This window comes from Oreochromis aureus, linkage group 19, assembly GCF_013358895.1.
Source record: "Oreochromis aureus strain Israel breed Guangdong linkage group 19, ZZ_aureus, whole genome shotgun sequence".
Taxonomy (NCBI): domain Eukaryota; kingdom Metazoa; phylum Chordata; class Actinopteri; order Cichliformes; family Cichlidae; genus Oreochromis; species Oreochromis aureus.
The window spans coordinates 23,856,982-23,877,688 of record NC_052960.1 but is presented as its reverse complement, the minus strand read 5'-3'; the positions used below and the strand labels follow the sequence as shown (position 1 = coordinate 23,877,688).

Below are 20,707 nucleotides of genomic sequence, written 5' to 3'. Positions count from 1 at the left end.
AATACCCCCCCACACACACACACACACACACACACACTGATAAGACTGCATTAAAGGGCAACGTCGGCTTTAATGTTTTTTCAAATTTAAAATCAGCTCGCAGAGTGCTCACGAGTGCACAGACGAGCCTTAAGCAGTCTTTTCAACAGCGGTATATCGGCGCCTTTATGTTGATGTGCGGTGATAGCTCTATGAACCCTCATTTGGAAAGTATTTGAAAGTATGTGTATGTTCCATCCACAGGTCTCTGGTAATCATCAGTACCCTGGATGGACGGATCTCTGCTTTAGATCCTCACAACCAGGGCAGGAAGCAGTGGGACCTAGATGTCGGTTCAGGTTCCTTAGTGTCCTCCAGCCTCAGCAAACCTGAGGTAAATCAATGTCTTTGTTTCCCTACTTTCTTTTCATTTCAGTGGAAAATAGGAGGAAAACTTGGCTTTAGTCTAAATGCCACTGCATGAATTGAAATTTAAATGCCAGCCTTAAGGAATAAGCAAAGGTCAACTTAAGCCACTTACACAGGTTAAAACACCTTTGTTTGTGTTATTAATATCTACTAAAAGATGATTTCCACAATCTGCATGTCAGAGGGAGGTTAAAGATTCAGTCTCATCTCGGTCTCTTCCTCAGGACAAACACTGTCCCTCCTGGCTCTCTCTCTCTCTGCAGACTCCAAGACTAGTAATTGAACTCTCTGCACTTTAAACAGTCAGCCAAGGGTTGTTGTTGCTTACATACATTTCATATGTACACACACACAGCGCAATAGACACCAGACATGCTTCACACCCCCGCGTAAATCTGAGAGTAGCTGATTCGCCTGGAGGATTAGCCTCTTTGTTGACTGTAGTAGTTTACACATACAAGCGCAGCAAGACCCTCGCCTCTACATGTATACTGAAGCTTAAACCGCCCACACAGACGTGCTGAAAGTGAAGTGGAGCCCAGAGCGAGACCAGAGTGTTGCATGCTAGAAACATGCCCATGGTTCACTTTGATGTGGACTCGCTCTCTGCGAGAGTTTTGCCTCAGGGAAAAAGCCTCTGATACTAACAAGGGTCTGGGTGGCTGCTGAGATCAGTTTAATGTTAGTCTGCTGGTGCTGGTAAAACATGTCTGAATGTAAGGAACTCTGACTGCTTCATTACTGAGGTAACAATAACAGAGCGATCCAGACGTAGTTCATTAAGTTTAAAACATTTCTGATATCCTGTTTTTCTAGGAGTCGCGTTGCAGCTTGCTTTAAATGTTTCCTAGAAATTTCTTTGAGTATGTGGTGTATAGTACAAATATATATATGTATATGTATTTATTTACCAGCTGATAAAGGAAATACAACTGGTGTAACAGTGTGTATAAAATGAAGGTGTAAAATAAGCAGCTGCAGTCCCAAAATAGCAATTCAGAGTTACTCACTGTGGGAGAGTTTCATTCAAATATTTAAGGACCTTCCATAATGAATGGGTGAAGTGATACTCAAGCATGTGTCATTCAGCCTGAAAAGTCTGAATGACACATGCTTATTTTTTATTATTATTTTTGGTTCCAGCTTTTAAAACTACAGCTGCTGACTTCATTGATTAGCAACGCTACAATTAGAAGAAGGGAACTAATCACTGAAATCAGCTGCTATAATGCTGGGTTGCATTTCAAAGGCAGTCTTTAGACTCGAGCATCTCGTGGGCATCTGGTTAAAACATGCCGTCTGTGAGAGTTGGAAAATGAATCGAGCTTCATTACCATTTTCTTTCAAAATCTGGGATTCTTACAAGTGTAGAGAACCTCTAGAGATTCTGTGATGCACATACAGTATGTACAGTATGCATAAGATAGCTTCTCCACCAGCGTCATCGGAATTAACCCTTTTAAATTTGAATGACTAGATGTCCTGCATGGTTCTCTCCACGCTGAGGAGAATCATGAAATTGTTTATTATTCACTTTTAAAACTCAGATACTGGCAAACTATGTAAAGAATGTTTTCCAGCTGGGTTGACGATATATGATGTTAATTTGGTTTAAAGTGTATTGTTTACAACATTATTTGCACAGTTACAAAGGCTTTTAGTTCTCTCATAAATGAATGCAAACTTTTCTAAATATAAAGAATTAAAAGCAGTTATACTCACTGTAACACTATGTCGACACTTCATAAGAAGTGTCATGAAATTCATGGGCATGCACACATGTAACATCCTCCTGTCATCTTCCAGTGTGCTTCTGTTGTGATGGAGTATTGTGTGTGTGTGTGTGCGTGTGTGTGTGCGTGTGTGTGTGCGTGTGTGTGTGCGTGTGTGTGTGCGCGTGTGTGTGTTTTCTTTTTTTCACCTGTTGGCTTTCATTTGGCTGACGGAGCGGAACGAGGAGAGATGCCTGTCAGCTCTGAACTCGGTGACTCGCTGCGATGTGACGTCACTTGTTGTGATCTGTCGAGTGTGGGCTGTTTGTGTTTTTGTTTTGTTTTTCGTTTGTTTGTGTGTGTTGGTGTTGTTTGTTTGTTTTTTGTAGTTTACTTTATATAAGTTTTAATCCAGCCTTACCCTCGCTGTCCTTGTTTACCTGTGATTCCTCTCTCTGTTTTTACCCTGGGGTGAGGGGGTGTGGGTGGGGGCAAAGGCAGGTGGGAAGCATTGCCAGTTGCTCCTGCAACCTCTATCCCCCCACCCTCCCCCCACCTGCCTGCCTGCTGAGTGCTAAGCAACAATTTCAGTGGTGCTTGCCGGGTCCCTGAGACACCACTCTGCTCAGTGATCAGAGGCTGGGGGGGTTGGGTCTCATGCTATGCTATTGGCTGGCCTCCACACACCGGGCCGGAAACAGCCAGTCGCCTGCTGCATCTTGTAGAGTGTCTTTTTTTTTTTCTTTAAGTAATAAAATGAGGGACAGAGCCACAAACAGCATTGTCTGCAGAAAAAGCAGCCATCACTTCAAAAAGCAAAGTTACCCCCGAGCTTAGAGGGGGGTTCAAGTGTGTGTGTGTGTGTGTGTGTGTGTGTGTGTGTGTGTGTGTGTGTGTGTGTGTGTGTGTGTGTGTGTGTGTGTGTGTGTGTGTGTGTGTGTGTGTGTGTGTGTGTGTGTGTGTGTGTGTGTGTGTGTGTGTGTGTGTGTGTGTGTGCGCACATTGGGGGTAGGTTAGACAGTAGAGTCGGTGCCAATGTGGAGTGACTCACGCAGGGGGGGGGGGGCTAAAGGAATGAAGAAAGAAGAGGTTGGGTGATTAGGGAGGTGAGGTAATGCCTCAGTCCAGAGATGATGTCATCACATAATAGACACATGCTCACTCCAACACACACACATTCTCTCTGCTGGCATGCAGTGCGAATGAATGAATTGGGAGAATTTGATTGATTACAACACAGGGACAAATACTCGCAGTAAATCTCCCAGAGCCGCCTTCCAGCTGCTCTGATTTAGTTTTGATTGTTTTGCTTCGTGTGTTTTATCTGAACCCCCGGTGTTAGCGTTTCTCTTGCGCGCTCGGTCTGCCACCTTTAAGTAGAGCAGTAGCCTCGTGGACCAAACATGGCATATTAGCGGTGGGTAAGAGGCGACACTGTTTGACAGGCTCACCGGAGCGTAGGCAGTGACTTACACACACAAACAATTGCGCACATTACGGCTCCCCACACTCCCCCCACCCTTAATCTACCCCCCACGCCCCAAGGGTGGAATATGATGGTATGATCAGTGACATCAAATAATCATCAAGCACATTTGGATGAATGCCTTCATGAAGAAGTGGTTATATAAAGAAAAATGATAACTATAATTTGAGCGTGCACGCTGGAGGCATGGAGTGGATGTTTCTTTTAGCCAGCAGATGAGTATCTTAAATAAGTGAATGGCTCTGGTCTCTCAGTAATGGTGCATATTTTTCTTGAATGAGTCTGACTTACAGCTCTTTAAAGATTAATAAGCTCTTAAAATTCATAGTAAATGAGGCAAAAAGAGAAGGAAAACGTTTGTGCTGAGAAGTCAGTTTTTTGAATTTTTTTTAAAGTTAGACTCTTGAATATTTTATCACATCCTACAAATTAAATGCATTTAATCCAAGACCTTGTTATTTTAATAACCAATAGTTTGACTATAAAAGATACTGAAGTTCTCCCTTTAAAAAAAAAAAAAAGACCAGGGTAAACCAGGAGACAAAGACATGGGAACAAAACAGATTGTGAAGGTGGGATGTTGATCTTACACAATTCATCAACATGAAATGATATCTTTATACTTTGGTGATCATATAATCAAGTAAGGGCTGGCAGAGATTATAAAAATACTTTCCCATCCGTAAAGCTTTTTTTACTTTTCAAATAACCTTATTCTAACTGGTGGAGCGACAGACTGTTGTTTCAATCAAACATATTGTGAGTTATAGCGAGATCTCTGTAATCCTTATGGCTCAGATTTTAATTGGCAAATTTTCCTAACAAATATATATCAAGGTCGACTGAGTGGTGAGTAATACCAGGAATCTCTGATAATGTTATGCAGGTCTGTTGCCAACAACATCAAAATTTGTGACACTGCCAGCTGGTTTGTAGGAAGCTTCCCTTATCAACATCGTGTGTTCATCTAAATCTAAATATTTCCAAATTAAATAATGAAAGCCTATTTTTTTTTTTAAATTACAAATACATTAAAATGTACAGTTTCAGACAGAAGGATCATTGTAGGCAGCATACCCCGGTAATAAAAAGAGAGATGTTAGCAAAGTCACTTAGCTGTAAATACCTTAAGAACCCAGCTCAACTCGTCTTAATCGTTTAACTGCCAGCTTTAAGTGCCATTCATCATTAGAAAGTTGTCAAAGTAAATCACACCACAAAACTTCTGATTCAGTTCAATTTGATTTTATTTATATAGTGCCAAATCACAACAACAGTGCCTCAATGCACTTTAGATTATTAGATAAAGACCCTACAAGACCCTACACCTAATACTGAAAAACACTGAAAACCCCAACAATCAGATGACTCCCCTATGAGCAAGCCCTTTGGTGACAGTGGGAAAGAAAAAACTCCCTTTTAGCAGGAAGAAACATCTAACAGCCAGATATTAATAATAACAAATGATTAAATGTAGCATGGTGCATAAACATGCAGAGTGAAACACAAGGTGCACACTCAGTGATACCTGATAAAGTAACCCTGAAGGAGCTCTAAAACTATACCACTTGAGATCTAATGATTTTTAAGTCCTGTTAAATATTAGTTTAATAAATAATTACATTTCTAAACAATAATTAGGCATCTCAGCTGGGTCCTTAAAGCTAAATTTACTGTGATTAATGCAGAAAAAATATGCTTAAGCACTTTTTATAAAGTTCTTTACAAGTAAAAGCCACTGGAGAAAGTTTTACAATAAGTCTACGATAACGTAATTGACTTGCAGTAATTTGCTGAGCTCGTGGTTTGTAGGGCAGTCACTCGGAGTATAAATGGGGACCGTGTTTCTGACTTGGAGGACATTGGCAAGATGAACAGCTGAGATGAAGCTAACTGGGCTGGATCAGAGAGATGGATTAAAGCATCAGGAGCAGTATGACTCATCCACGGCTATAAGAATACCCCCCACCCCCGGCTGTAAAGCTCTTTGCCCCCCCCCCTCGCCTCAGTAGTACCAGTGTGGTGTGATGTGATGGTCAGATTGCTAACCCTTCCTCCTTTCACTTGCTAAATTTATCCCCATCTTGTGTCTAAACCAACCCCTCCCTCTGAAAGAAAAGATGACATCACCGCTTCTCCTGCCTGTGCTCTCTAATAAATCAAACTGCCACACGTTGCTCCCCGCTGACATTTTTCTTAATCCGCCACAAAGCTCTGACTTTTTTCGAGTCTGATAGGATTTCCGAAGCAAGGCTACTGACTGATTGGTTGTAGTTTTAACCTCAATAGCACCTAATTAGCATCAAGAAGGCCAAGAATTGGACCCCAAACTGCTGTTATGTCACTCATCAGTTTGTTGATAGAAGTGAGTCACAAGTTGGACATCGAATGAAAAAGACTCTTTTGACAGCTAAATCTGCAGAGGTTAAATCAGGATTAGGGTCAGGGTTTTGGCAATGATGTCATCCTTGTTGAACCAGCACCTAATAGAACACACACACACACATACACACACACACACACATACACAGTTGAGGGTAGCACACTTTTATAAAGATTCAAGTTAATTACTGAGGCTTTTAGTTGTATAATGGTTCCACGTCTGTGGATTGAGTCCAAGTGTGTGGAGGCCGAAGCTGCTGCTGTGTGGGTGGATGTGTGTCGGCCAGCACTGTCTGTGTGGCAAGTGTTTTTGTGTTTTTTAAGGATTGTCTTTTTAAGCTGGGAAAAAAGAAATAAAGAAATACATAAAAACTGCAAGTTTAAAACAACCGTATGTACTAAAGGAAAACTGCGTGGGCCAAAAAACCCCAAAACATTTGAAACACAATGTTAGAGGAGTGCTGTTAACTTATGCAGCAGCTGTAGAGCTTTTACAGTATTTGTAAAAAAAACCAAACAAACAAACAAAATTTATTTTTATTATATATATATATATATATATATATATATATATATATATATATATATATATATATATATATATATATATATATATATATATATATATATATATGATCCCTATGAATTTTTATTTTTATTTTGTTTTATTAGTAGTGGTGTTTTGATAAATTGTCACTCATTGTGGTTTTATACAGCAGCCACTTGGGGGCTCACAGGCAGTTATTTTGTTGCCAAATTCATAACAAGTATGAATTTTGATTTTCATTTGCAACGCTGACCTGGCAATTTAGAGATTGAATTTAAGATGCTTATTTTAAAAAATATCAATATAAGTAACTGCCAGATCTTTCCTGTTTTCAGAAGTTCCTTTTATTTTATTTAGAGCGGTCTTCTTCTAGAAACCAAAACTAACCCGACTCTGTGTTTTGCTTTGTTTTTTTTGCAGGTGTTTGGCAATAAGATGGTAATACCTTCCCTGGATGGTGCCTTGTTTCAGTGGAACCGGGACAGAGAGAGCATGGAGGCAGTGCCTTTCAGCGTCGAGTCCCTGCTGGAGTCGTCATATCGCATCGGAGAGGACACAGTCCTGGTCGGGGGGAAATCCCTCACCACCTATGGCCTGGGGGCCTACAGTGGCAAGGTCTGTGAAACAATTTCAAGTACAACCTGATAGGACAGGTTAACACGTGTCAAATCTATTAGCATACTAACCAGTCCGGCGCAGTAGGATAACCGGCTTTTGTAATTTCCCCCCTGTTGCTTTCCTCAGCTTCGGTACATCTGCTCTGCGGGGGGCTGCAGTCGCTGGGAAGAGGATGAGGTGGAGACCGAAGATGTGCTCCTGCTGCAGAGGACTCAGAAGACTGTGCGAGCCATCAGGCCTCGATCGGGGATGGAGAAGTGAGTCAATCAAAGCTAAATCACAGAGCAGCTACTGATGTTGTTTTTATTAACAAAGTTGGCTATTTAGTCACTAACAGTAGCGAACAACAAGTAGTAGTAAGTAGAAGGAAACCACAGGGTAACATGAAACGTGAAAGACCAGAAACGGCAGGGATTTTTATTTAAATCATGCATCTTCGCTGTTTGTGCAAGGTGGAACTTTAGTGTCGGAAACTTTGAGCTGAAACTCGTTCCGGAGATGCAGCCTGGAATTACCTTCCTGGAGGGTGAACTAGCAAATGGTGACAGCTGGAAGGAGAGTCAGTGGGTCATCGCTGATGAGCCAACAGAGAAACGGCAGGCCGAGAACCACCAGAATCAAAACCAGCATTTGGACCTAGTTATCAAAGTGTCTGTTCCTGATTGGAAGGTCATGGCTTTCAGCACCGGGCCTGATGGACAGCTGGTCTGGGAACATCAGGTTAGATGCTTAAAATAAATCCTCTGGTCACTTATTTATTAGCGAGTTTTAGTGCTTTAATGGAGTTCAGTGTTTCGTGACTTTGACTGTGGAGCTCATTAAAGTATTTCTACTCATTCTGTGCCGTGTGTTGTGTAGTTCTGCACTCCCATCGCCTCAGCTTGGCTGGTGGGTGGTGGTAAAGTTACGCCAATCAGCCTGTTCGACGACACCACCTACAGCAGCCAGTCCGAAACAGAGGAAGATGAGGAAGACGAAGATCCAGGGAAAGCGCAGGAATCTGCGGAGTCCAGCGTTTACCTAGGTAACTTCTTACACACGGGCATATTTAAACAAACTGTATACCAGGGGTGTCGAACTCCAGGCCTCGAGGGCCGTTGTCCTGCAGGTTTTAGATCTCACCCTGGGTCAGCACACCTGAATCAAATGATTGGTTCGTTACCAGACCTCTGGAGAACTTCAAGACATGTTGAGGAGGTAATTTAGCCATTTAAATCAGCTGTGTTGGATCAAGGACACATCTAAAACCTGCAGGACACCGGCCCTCGAGGCCTGGAGTTCGACACCTGTGCTGTATACAGATGCTTCACTATTCCTATAAGGGTTAGGAACCAGTGATTGTGGTGCATAGATAACTGTGTTGGCTGTTGGTTTTCAGGGATGTTTCAGGGGCAGCTCTACCTTCAGTCATCAGTAAAAATCACTGAAAAATTCCCCTCCAAAGCCATCGGTTCAGAGAAGGACATAATTCCACTACCCACTGTCAAATGGAAGCCTCTAATACGTAAGTTTGCTACACCAAAGGGACTAAATTCATGATTACATGCAGAGCTAGGGTAGAACGGCCAAAGCCCATCTTTAAGCACAAAGTTACACCGTGTTCCAAGAAGTATTTGATGTCACATGGACACAATCTATCACCATGCTCCCTGTAGCCTGAAGCTTTGCCCTTCGTTCTTCATCGTCCAAAACCTTTTATTCCATTTTGTTCAGTCTTTCTTGTGAGATACAAGAAGTTATTCATCTTGTCCTTGATGCAGATTCTCCATCTCGGACACCGGCTCTGGTCGGCTCTGATGAATTCGACAAGTGTCTGAATAATGACAAGTTCTCCCATGACGAATACAGCAACGGAGCCTTGTCCATCCTCCAGTATCCATACGGTAAGAGTTTAATTGTGCACTGTTACGCCCTACACACATTCTAGCTGTTAGAGTTAAAATGGTTTGAACCAGACTGATTTTTGCTTCTTCTTGCTCCAGACAATGGCTACTACTTCCCCTACGGCAAGCGTTACCGAGAGAAGCGTGAGACCGCCATAAGTCTGATAAATGGAAACGGGGCAGGAGGTGAGAATCGAAGAAGAAAGGATCCCGTGCTGCTATTACCCTGGTGGAAGGAGATTCTGGGCACCATCATCTTTTGCATTGCCACCACCACTTACATTGTACGCAAGTTTTTCCACCCTCCTGCTCCTGTGGCCTACGTGAGGGTAAGAGCCAAGACACAGTCTGCAACATTAATGCCGCACTGACGGTGCCTACTGGTCATTATGTTTTCCGTGTAATGTTTGTGACATTTTAGACCTTTTGTCACAGTTACTGTTGTGATTATGAGCTGGCATGGATGACAAAATTATTTCTTCATCAGGAAATATCCTTCTATCCATGTTCTTCCACTTATCTAGTTCAGGGTTCCGAGGGGGCTGGAGCATGGATGGCTTGATTGCTTAAAAAGTTAGTTTCAAACAAGAAATGGATACTGTTAGTTCTACTGTGTGATCAGAAAGTGTTCAGACTTCCTTATGAAATCTAAAAAAGATTTACTTCCCTTTTAATTTCTCAGAATCACTGTATGTCCCTGTATCTTTATTGAGGTAGACTTGTGGAAATTCATTGGTTGGATATGATTTGGTCAGATACCCTCCTGTCTAATAGGCTCACAAATGCAAAAAGCCAGTCATTAATTTGAAAGAAAAGCCTGCTGAGCTTTGTGTCATCACACAGATCTGGGAAAGGCTGCAATGCAGTTTCAGCTGGATTAAAGGTCCCAAGAGGAATATTTGAAAGAGTAAAAAAAATAAGCAGTGAGGGAGAAGAGCCTTGGTAAAAGAGTTCATGGAGAAATTGATGGTCACTTTGTCTGAACTCCAGTGATCCTATGTGAAAATATGAGAAAAATCAGAAGAACAATCATCACTGCAGCACTCCACCAATCAGGGTTTTTTAGTGATTGGTGGAGTGCTGCAGTGAGTGGCAGGAATTTTGTCATGGTGGAAAGACGCAAGAAAGATTGAAAATGTGACTGACCTCAATTCTGTCACGTATGAAAGGAACCAGTTCATCAACAGTATCACAGCAGGTAAACCCAGTGGTGGCAGCAATGTGCTTCACAGCTGTTTTTCTGCTGAAATGACAGGAAAACTAAAGCTAAACTGTGCAAAGGGCAGCGATACCTTCAAGAAAAAACCAGTTTGCTTCAGTGAGGCCTCGCACCTGACTTGAAACTCCCCTTTAGACAGAACAGTGACCCTAAGCTTGCAGTCAACACATCATTGATTACTCTACCAATGTTCCTCTGCCAGCCCTGATTTGATCCCAGTCAAACTTTTAACACCTGAACCTAGCTGCTCACTCATGATCCCCATCCATGCTATCTGAAAGCAAGAAACTTGATCTAGTGTTTATGTGGGATACTTCTTTTTGTTTTCATGTTTATAGGGGTTAGCTGTATACATTTCCACCCTCTTTTTCTTGTGACTGTTAAATCTTTAAGTGTTTCTTGCCCAATACACCACAAACAAGTTAAGCTTGTTTTTTTTTTCTTGTTGTTTGTTGTTTGTCATGTTTTTAACACGTTGTTTCCGACATCCTCCTGTCCCTAAAAGCAACGGAAAGAGTCGGAGACACAGTGCCAGACAGACAGCAAGTTTGACCTTGAAGTTGTGGAATCCAAAGAGCCGGTTGCCATGGAGACCCGTTCCAGCGAATATGTGTCCAGGTAAGGCGCACCGTTAAACAAAACGTGTCCCGTGTCAAAAATATTTGCAATGACTCGGGAGAACTTCACGTGACAGTGTGCCGGGAGTGCTCTTTACAGTTCAGTCAGATGCGAGCATCACTTTTTCAAGGTGTAGCTACAGATTCGGCACTGTTACCATGGTGACCAGTGGTCTTCCAACCTGCCTTGATAGGACAAGGCAGAGATGGGCGATATGAATCGTAGTAGTTCATGATTGGGTAACTCAGCTGTTTGGCATCAAATGAAAATGGCCTCGGTCCCCTCAGACCGCACCCTACAACAGCAGCATCTGCCTCAGGGTCAGAGTGTCGTTTTACATCACTGTCAGGACATTGTCAGAATTTCTAAATATGATCAGGAGCCGTAATTTATGGGCTGCCGCTGCCCTCCCGCAGTGTGATCGATGAGGGTTTTTTCGTGTTTACATCTGTGAGCCTCACCCTCCTGGAACAGAAGTGAAAAACTGATTTTAAGCTGCAAATTTCTGTCCTCTTGGTGTCACCACTTGCACATTCTCTTCTTTTTGATCCACCCGAAAATGACAAACACCCCACCCCACCCTACCCCCTCCCCTTCCTTCAAAGCTGCTGCTGCTGCTTCTGCAGTCCATGCAAATCACTTTTGCCGAACAACTTTCCTTAAATAAAACCGGCGGCTGTTGCAGCAGCTGCGGCGGGCATGAGTCAGGATCATTAGGAGGCAGATTGGGATCAGGAACCAAGGCTTGAATTGCATGCTGCCCACACACATCCTAATAAGAGCCTTTTAATCCCCCTGAGCAAACTGAGCAGGGATGTTTTGACAGGGTGGAGGGGATGGAGTCGGTGTGCGCCTGTGTCTTACGCAGCAGTAAACACAATGATTTTGCATAAAAAGAACTTTATAATGATGCTTGCTGGAACTGTTTGACATGCCAAACCGTGAGATACATGTAATATGCAACACTGTGACAGCTGTTGCTTTAGTTTAAAGGAAAGCTATGCACACTATTTTGAAAACTTCTGCAACTGCAAATAATGTCTTCTCTTTGGGAGATTAAGTGGGAAGTAAACCTGCCAGAAAGTCATAAAGTATAAGTTTCTCTTTGGTTTGTAGAAATGTATTTTTGCTGACCTTAAAGTGGAGTGTGGCCAAGGCACAGTGTAAAAACAAAGCACTTATCTTACACACTGGTTGAAATTCCCTCTCTGATAATTGGGATTTATAATTTAATAGGGCTTCTTCTTGGTCTTTTTTAAATTATCAGAGATCCAGATGATAATTTTAAAGCCACGAGTCGTCTTTCTACACTGCTAACCAAAGTGTCTCTCCTCAGGTACCTGACAGACTTTGAGCCAGTGCAGTGCCTCGGCCGCGGGGGGTTTGGCGTCGTGTTTGAAGCCCGCAACAAAGTGGACGACTGCAACTACGCCATCAAAAGAATCCGCCTGCCCAATAGGTAGCGCATCTCTTGCTAGGCTGCGCCAGACTTCCTTAGCTGGAGGCTATTAGCTCTTCCTTTATCTCTGTTTTCTCTAAAGCTGTTAAACTGAGTTATGTAAGCAGCAGCCCACTGGTCCAAACACAGAAACCCATGCAGAGGAAGCTGACATTTGAGAACAAATATTATCTGTGCGCTATAATTTATGCTGACAAGCATGGGTAATAAATGTTTAGCTGCAGTAGCTCTGTGTGTGTTTTTCTTTTAGTCCTGTTGTTCACTGATGCAACAAAGCTCAGATGTTAGTCTCCTTCACACAGTCTGTTCCAGCCGGGACTGTTCCACCTGCCTTGCTTGACTTTGACACTTTAAAAAGAATGGGGAGCCATTGTTGTTGTACCTTTTTAGTCAACAGCATAGACACCGTGGTTGCCACAGTGTGCTAGATGCCATGGCTCCTTTTTCCCCGATTGCTGAAACACTATCTGAACGTGCACACTGGGTTTGCTTTACACCATCTTTGCCTGGTTCTACATAAATAAGCAAAAGTGGCACTACAGCTTGATCCTTGTGTGAAAGGGGCTAATTATTTTCAGGCCTGCTGTACTTATTGAACCTTTGGTGGAGACTTGTGGGTTATTACAACCTCAGTGTTTTGTTTTTTTGTTTTTTCTGTCGTTCAGGGAGCTGGCCCGGGAGAAGGTGATGCGAGAGGTGAAGGCTTTAGCAAAGCTGGAGCACCCGGGGATCATTCGCTACTTCAACGCCTGGCAAGAGAGCCCTCCTGAGGGCTGGCAGGAGGAAATGGACCAGAGGTGGCTGAAAGATGCAAGGTGAGGCAGATATTTTTAAACCTTTTGTAGCTCAGCTGGCTGAACCAGCGTGCGGACATCCAATGAAATCTAGCTGTCCCCTCTGGAATCATTAATTAGTGACATTTGTGACAAATGGTGGACCACACATCTTCATCCCACTTGGCTAATTTGATTCACAGATGTTAAAATGCCACGGGATAAAAAAAATCTTGTGCAGATTAAGTATTTAAAATTTAATTTGATGTCTGCTGTGTGCTGCTTTTAATTGCTTTGGTGGATAAGTATTAGAACCATGTCCCCGTGAACTACACCTGTAATATTACTACTGTGCTGTTTTTACAGCTCACATGACAAAAATCTGAAAGAACTCTACACTGAGAGCACCTTCTGCCTGTTGTTCACACGTCCTTATTTAACTGCTGAAATGATTGGCACACATGTCTTCTGTTTGTCTTGCATCAATATTGGGAGAAACAACAATCCTTTTTCCCTTTCAGTACAACTGACTGGCCAATGAGCTTCCTCGATCACATGGAGGCTCTGTCAGTCAAAGTACCCGTGTCCAGCTCAGTGTCCCCTGTCCTTGGGCCTCAAGGAGACGCTCATGAAGCATCAGCCGAAGAACAGGTGCTGTTTTCCAGCAGTGCAGGCAGCATTGTGGGCTTTGGCGCCGACCTGTCCTTCCCCCCGCTGCTGGGTCATGACAGCCTGATGTCCGAGAGGGACAGCCAGGCCGACCCTGACGCATCAGACACCCCCCACTCGTTCGAGCTCTGCCCTCCCCGCGGTCCCAGTGACTGCACTTCCTCTTCCTTTGACATTGTGTTCGAGGATTCGGGCTGCGATCGAGATGCCGATGCAGACACGGACTCTGGCTCTGGCCCAGCCAGTCCTGGCACGGTGACGGAGAAAAACAGTTCGTCCTCGTCACACACCAGACGACAGGAGTCCGTCCCCCCCGCCTCTTCCTCTCCTCCTCGGCCAACCTCGCTCGCCCTGGCTCTCCCCACAACTCCTCCAAGTCAGCGGGTTCAGCCTTCACCAAAGGTTTGTGAATAGTTTTGGGTTGTTGGTTTTTTTTAACAATATATGTACTGTTTTTAAGAGTGCCGTGTGAAATTGTAATGTGCTGAATCCTCTCACCCCGTCTCCAGGTCTACCTGTACATCCAGATGCAGCTCTGTCGGAAGGAGAACCTGAAGGACTGGATGGCTCAGCGCTGCCTGCCGGAGCAAAGGGAGCACAACCAGTGTCTGGACATCTTCCTGCAGATTGCAGAAGCTGTCGACTTTCTGCACAGCAAGGGGCTCATGCACAGGGACCTCAAGGTGAGCATGTACACATTGTCTGTGCGTGTGTGCACGTGTTATGAATGGCAAAATTCTAAATTTAGATCTTCTGTGATTTTGCTGTGTATATAAAGCACAGGGAAAAAATATCCTGATTGCAGCTTCAGTTAGGGAAGAAAAACTTTCCTTCAGACTTGGCTGGATGAGAGTGTTGTGTTACTGTGTTTGTTTTATGGGCAGCATGCGAAGTAGAGTTTTGTAAACCACTCTGCTGTCGTCATTCTTTGTGTGGTGCGCATGATGTAACCTGTAACTGCTGCTCCTGCAGCCCTCCAACATCTTCTTCACTATGGACGACGTAGTGAAAGTGGGAGACTTTGGCCTGGTGACAGCGATGGACCAGGAGGAAGATGAAGATGAACCAAGCGCCCTCACGCCCGCCCCACTCCTCACCCGCCACACAGGCCAGGTCGGCACCAAACTCTACATGAGCCCAGAGCAGGTGAGGAAACGCCGTTCATTTTTAAGAAACTTTTCATTCTTGATCACCTGCTTCTGCAGTCAGGACTAATTATGTGCTTTCCTCTTTGTCCCTGCAGCTCTCTGGAAACTCCTACTCTCATAAAGTGGATATTTACTCTCTGGGTCTGATCCTGTTTGAGCTGCTGTATCCTTTCAGGACTCAGATGGAGAGAGTGAGGGTGAGTCAGAAAACACATAACCTTATAAACCTGGCTTATTATTACTTTATTTTAGGATCTGTAAAAGGGTTGTGAATTACATTGTAATTAGGTTTCTTAAATAACCAAGAGATGATTATTATAGTAGGATGAAATTGTATTTAAGATGATCTAAAACTGGTTTGTTTGAGTTTCTTTGCAAATGCTGCATATTTGTTGTCTGGATCCTGTTAAACATCTCAACATCAAAAACAATTTTGAGATTAAAAAATAATGAAAAACATCTGCTGTTCATCTTATTTACTTGTTCTTACTGAACTGTAGTGCCTGTGAAGGAGATTTTAAAAAACATAAGAAATGATTCAATGACCGGATGATTCGGATTGAAATGAAATGATCTCATTTTGGCTTCAGTAAGAAGCCCAGCTGGCCAATTGTGTGTAAGCTAGTGAGGCCGATTATCTTTCTGCCTCCTGCAATGTCATTATGTGTTGAGAAATCAAGAATTCCCGATTGCTGATTATTGTTATTTCTCTCATCGTTGCTATTAGTTTGTGTTGGCTTTCCCCACGAGTGCTCACGCACAGGCATGCACAGGCAGTTTCTTAGTAGCCATGAAGTCTTTGTCTCAGCAACAAAGGAGCTGGTGAGCCATTAGTACAGCTCCGCTCACAGGTGTTTACATCCTTTCTTCCAGACACTGACAGAAGTGAGAGTACTGCGCTTCCCAGAGGTTTTCTCCAAAAACAATGTTCAGGAGGTGAGTTGCCATCTGCTGCCACCTAGTGGCCGTACATATGCACTGCATCTGCATCAGAAATGTAAGATCTACAGGATTGGGAGGTTTCTTCTCATTAGTGGTGCCAGCAGGACTCCAATTCATAATTTGAGCTCTCTATAATAATATTAAGGGCCCTAAAGCTAATTTTAGCAGTGCTTCATTTTCAAAAGCCTAACAAAGATTCTGTTGTCTGAGCTTATTTGCTTCCAAACACATAAAAGTTACTTTTGTCTAATTCCTTATTCACAAGGGGTCGCCACAGCGGGTCGCTCCCCATGTTTGATTTGGCAGATTTTCACGCTGCATGTCCTTTCCTGACGCAACCCCCAAAGGATGACATCAGCAAAATCCATCACAGCCAGAGTGTCTATTAAGTGCCGGAAATGTTGGCAAATTAATTCGAAACAATCCAGCTTGCAATATATTTGCATCATAGCAGAGGAAGCTGTCAAAATTAATCAATGAAAGAATCCAAGGGAATGTTGTTACAAGTGTTTAAGTGAAAGTCTTCTGCACAATGCCTGCAGGATTATAGCTTCTGTTGCCACTAGCTCTGATAATGAAGTCAGTCACAGATTTAAATAGACTATAAAATAAATGAAAATCAGTTTGCACACTGAAAAGTTAACGGCAGCATGACTCATTTGCTGATTTATATCAATACTCAAATTACAATTAGAATGACTTATTTAATCAAATACACAGATGAGCTTTTTTTTTAATTACCACTCGGTATTAAGCATGGGACTGACCACCGAACTACAAACTGAGGCTGTAATTTGTTGTTTGGTTGGTCCTATGATCTTGTTTACCTGTTTTCTTTGTAATTAGATTAACATAATCCCCGAGCATAATCTGTGATTCTCTGACACTGGAAATTACTTCTTACCTGAGTGTCTCACTGTGCTAGTAGTAGTTGTATGCTGTAGTATTTAAAGTTGTTGTTGTTTTTTAATTATTTCATTTAATATTGTATTATTCTAATGTTTTATAAGCAAACCAGTTGAAGAAATGGATGATAATGTTATGTGACAGATTTTTACTGTCCATTTCCTCTCTGTTTAGCTGGCCATGGTCCACAGCATGCTGTCGCCGAACCCCAACAAGCGTCCCGAGGCGGCTGATATCACAGGGATGCCCCTCTTCCAGGAGCTGGAGCTGCCTTGCCGATTGGCCGTGAGGCAGCGCTCCCGCACTTACAGCGCCTCTTCCATGGGTCGCCCCTCACGCCAGACATCGACTAACTGAAAATCGCACCTTACAACATGTGACACCCACCCCACCCCCACCTTGTGGTCTGCCACCCTACAGAAACCCCTCGGTGCCCTGCCATCCCGTTGCACTTCGGACACAATCACACTGAACACTAAGAACAGCAGATGTGCTGGATGGCGTCACGCTCTCTTTACAGTAGTGAGGCACAAATCCTGCACAGCTACGTTTCTTAGTAAATACACATGCCGTTACAATTTGTCGCCTAGGCTTCCAATTTTAATCTCGCTTACAAATGAAGGGATATTTTAAAAGCGACAGCCGTTCTGTAACGTTCACTGCCAGGCTTGGCTCGAGTGGTACTTAGTACTTGCGAATAATTCTCAGTGGCTATTTTAAAATATCCCTGATTACTTGACGGGCAGTGTTTACTGCATCCAGACAGCTCGGAGTAGACTCGGCTTGTGATTTATTTCGCAATGTTTACCTGTGATTATCCTAAAGCGTTGCTGTTCTCCTGACTTTGACATGGCGCACTTAAGAAATGGAGATGATTGACAGACGAGCTAAGAACATGCTGCTTCCTCCCAACGTTCAGCCAGTGTTCACTCACTCACGCTACACCTCAGGTATCAAAACCAAGAGGACACTCCAAAGGGGCCTTTGATGCTTGATCATCCTATCTACTAGTGATTTGTACTGGTCACTAGTACGAGCACTAATTGGTGTTCTGACACCCAACATGCCTGATACGGGAGACCAAAAAAAAGAGACCACTTTTTTTTTTCTCTATGTTTTTGTTTTGTTTTTTTAATGCAAGAAGGTGATGTGTTGCATAGAAAGAGTTTATGAGTCCTTTCCATCAGAAATGACTTGCCTTTAGAAAGGGCCTTTGGCCCCCTCTGAATGAATGCTGAGCCTGTGGCTCTTGTCCTTTTGCATGTACCTGTTAGGAAAATGAAGGGATGAATGTGAGTTTATCTTAAAGCCAGTGATTGGACAAAGTTTTTTTTTTGTGTGTAAATTCTACACAATGACTCTGAGGTGCTCAATCATTTTCTAACACCTCCTCTTTGCTCTCTGTACAGAACTGAAGAGAAAACCCTGTTTATATGCTTTTCTTTGTAATTCTGAAGACCAATCTTGTACATATTGTTGCTTGTAAATGGCTTTTTCATTAAGCAACTGTAAGATAGTGTGATATACTGTGAGAGAGGAAACAAAGAGGAGACGATCTCTGCCATTAATGGATAGCTGAATGTTACTGCGTGACCTCCAGAGACGAGATGATGGTGGTTGCCTCTTTGAAATTATTCTCAGTGTTTGTTTTCACACGTTAGGGGACCCAAGTGGAAGGGGTTTGCCGTGCTTTGAGCACCGGAGGAGAATCTGCATGAACCAGAGTGCCATTTGAAAGTCAGTTAAGTGTACTTTTCTTCGCCGGATAACTCGCCTCACGTTTTTGGAATTGTGCTACTGTGCTCCAACCCCATCCAGCTGGTGTTCCCAGTGAAGCACAAAAACACAAATACTGAGGTCTGCAGCCCTCCTGTGATGCAGGAAAATAGCATTTAGCTAATAAGTCGATACTGTCGATACCCCTCTACACTGTGTACTGGGGGACCTGGACCTGATGTTGGTTATGTGATCCACATTTTTTTTTATGTGCATTAGAAGTGCTGAATCACATGACCCATTTGTAACTACACACACTCACTAATTGTAACATGCTTTCAATGATTGTACTTTTTTAAGGCTCTTGTCTTTTTTTTTTTTTTTTTTTTTAAAGCACAGTTTTTTGATTATCTTCAGGGTTTTTGATTACTGTAAAATCCTGACTGTTACAGGAAGTCATAGTGATGTTTGCTTATCCATCCACTCAGCTCACTGAAGATGAGCCATTCATGTCCAAGCCCAATTCTCTCTACGATGATTAAAACAAACTGTAAACCCACCGTGACAGAGGTGGAAATTGCTTTAAGGACTGTATAAAGAAAGTGTTCTTTCTTCACACCTTTTGTAGACTAAATGTTTCATATCTGATTCAGACATTTGATTCAGGGCAAATTCTTCTCCCGGAGAAAACGTTTCGTCCCCTGTTTTAATTTCAGAGTGAACTGTGAATATTCATGAGCAAGGACGGGGACTGTAATCACCTACAGCAGGAGGTGGCTTGTCAACCTTATACCATTAATACTGAAAACAGCATTATAGCGTATTGTCAGAGGTTCCACGCATTTCCCTCTTTTCTGTCAATCCAAGAAAATGTGATTACACTGTAGGTCTTCTCTCACGCTTTGTTAAATCGTGTTTCTCCTCCTTCCACTCCAGCCGTCCGGATGGTTCCGTTGAAAAGTCAGACCCTTCTCCTCGGCGTCTGATCTCTCCTCCTCGACATGTAGTTGCGTGTTCTTGTGCACAACTCCCATGTTAAATTGTAAATATGTTCATTTGCTTTATTTATGTTTTTGATGCCGTGATCAATCCTTTTGGGGTTGGTGTTATTACGAATGCGCTTCACGCGATGGAGTGCGTTGGAATATGATGACTTCTTAAAAGTCTAAATTTAATAAACTGTTCTATACCGTTTGTAAAGTTTTGTGTCCTTCGTCTGCAGTCTCTGGGTCAGTGTGTTGTGTGTGTTTTTTTTGTTTGTTTTTTTGTTTGTTTGTTTTTTTTTTTTTTTTAAATAACGATCACCTGTTCATCCGTCGGGATGACTGCTAAGAAATTCATACAAAAACAGGAATATTTCTTGAGGCAGCAGGCCTGTAAATCATTTTGCTGTCTCTTACTTGACATATTTTCTCACATGTATATGATGCACTGGAATAGAAGAGATTACAAAGTGACAGAGCCCACCTAATGATGTGTTTTCATACATTTTACAAAGTGACTCAAAACTGCAAAATAAGAGTGATGACAGTATTATATCAAAGTGACGCCAGCAAGGCTGTAAATCTAATAAAGATGAATTCAATATAGCCTTAAAAGCAGAGACAGACAAAACTGTATGACACCTGAAATATTTTCATGATGCTCCTCCACACCTTATTTGTTGTGCTTTACAAACAGCTAACAGCTGGAATCTCCTGTTTCAGTGCAGCTGGCCAACAAGACAATTACTGCTAAAGAGATGATGAAAGTGGACAGTATATCCTCTGTTTCTTAGTGTAAAACTCATTGTTACAGACGGGTAGCACAAAAGTGATCCCCTCAGTTAATGATTCTCTCACTAGTTAGCTAAAATAAACTAATGTAAGTCTATGAGCCGCAACCAACAAACCATCGCAGTGATGTAACGTTCTCTATGGCATAAGGTGGCGCTACACATGTTCTCAAAATTTAAACATCACCAAGATGTGTGGCCTCTGGTCTTCAGTAAACTTGGGGGTTGCGGATGGCCTCCTGGATCCAGCTCAGTCTGCCTGTGACTCCTGGAGGGCGTTATTGTGGCTTCCCAACCTCATTATCGAGTACATTCGTGATAAAGACATACACACACACACACACACACACCAAAAGGAATTTGTCAAAGTCAAAGTGTCCAGTTCCATTCAGTGCAAAAGAACAACAATAAATATATGAAGAGTAAGAATAAATATACGCTTTGAGA

General features: G+C 42.7%; 1 protein-coding gene across 2 annotated transcripts in view; it reads left to right on the top strand.

The window, feature by feature from the left end:
• The window catches only part of eif2ak3 (eukaryotic translation initiation factor 2-alpha kinase 3), a 28,416-nt gene extending 8,736 nt beyond the window's left edge, over window positions 1-19,680 (top strand). For both annotated transcript variants that reach the window (XM_031742057.2, XM_039603210.1), the window contains exons 2-18: window positions 244-373; window positions 6,956-7,150; window positions 7,280-7,410; window positions 7,606-7,873; window positions 8,012-8,177; window positions 8,532-8,657; window positions 8,914-9,036; window positions 9,136-9,365; window positions 10,761-10,873; window positions 12,210-12,332; window positions 12,998-13,147; window positions 13,627-14,176; window positions 14,284-14,457; window positions 14,747-14,920; window positions 15,018-15,119; window positions 15,796-15,858; window positions 16,945-19,680. In XM_031742057.2, coding sequence (XP_031597917.1) covers window positions 244-373; window positions 6,956-7,150; window positions 7,280-7,410; window positions 7,606-7,873; window positions 8,012-8,177; window positions 8,532-8,657; window positions 8,914-9,036; window positions 9,136-9,365; window positions 10,761-10,873; window positions 12,210-12,332; window positions 12,998-13,147; window positions 13,627-14,176; window positions 14,284-14,457; window positions 14,747-14,920; window positions 15,018-15,119; window positions 15,796-15,858; window positions 16,945-17,127 — 3,001 coding nt within the window. In that variant the 3' untranslated portion in view covers window positions 17,128-19,680. The remainder of the gene's footprint in view (window positions 1-243; window positions 374-6,955; window positions 7,151-7,279; window positions 7,411-7,605; window positions 7,874-8,011; window positions 8,178-8,531; window positions 8,658-8,913; window positions 9,037-9,135; window positions 9,366-10,760; window positions 10,874-12,209; window positions 12,333-12,997; window positions 13,148-13,626; window positions 14,177-14,283; window positions 14,458-14,746; window positions 14,921-15,017; window positions 15,120-15,795; window positions 15,859-16,944) is intronic.
• The last annotated feature ends 1,027 nt before the right edge of the window (window positions 19,681-20,707 follow it).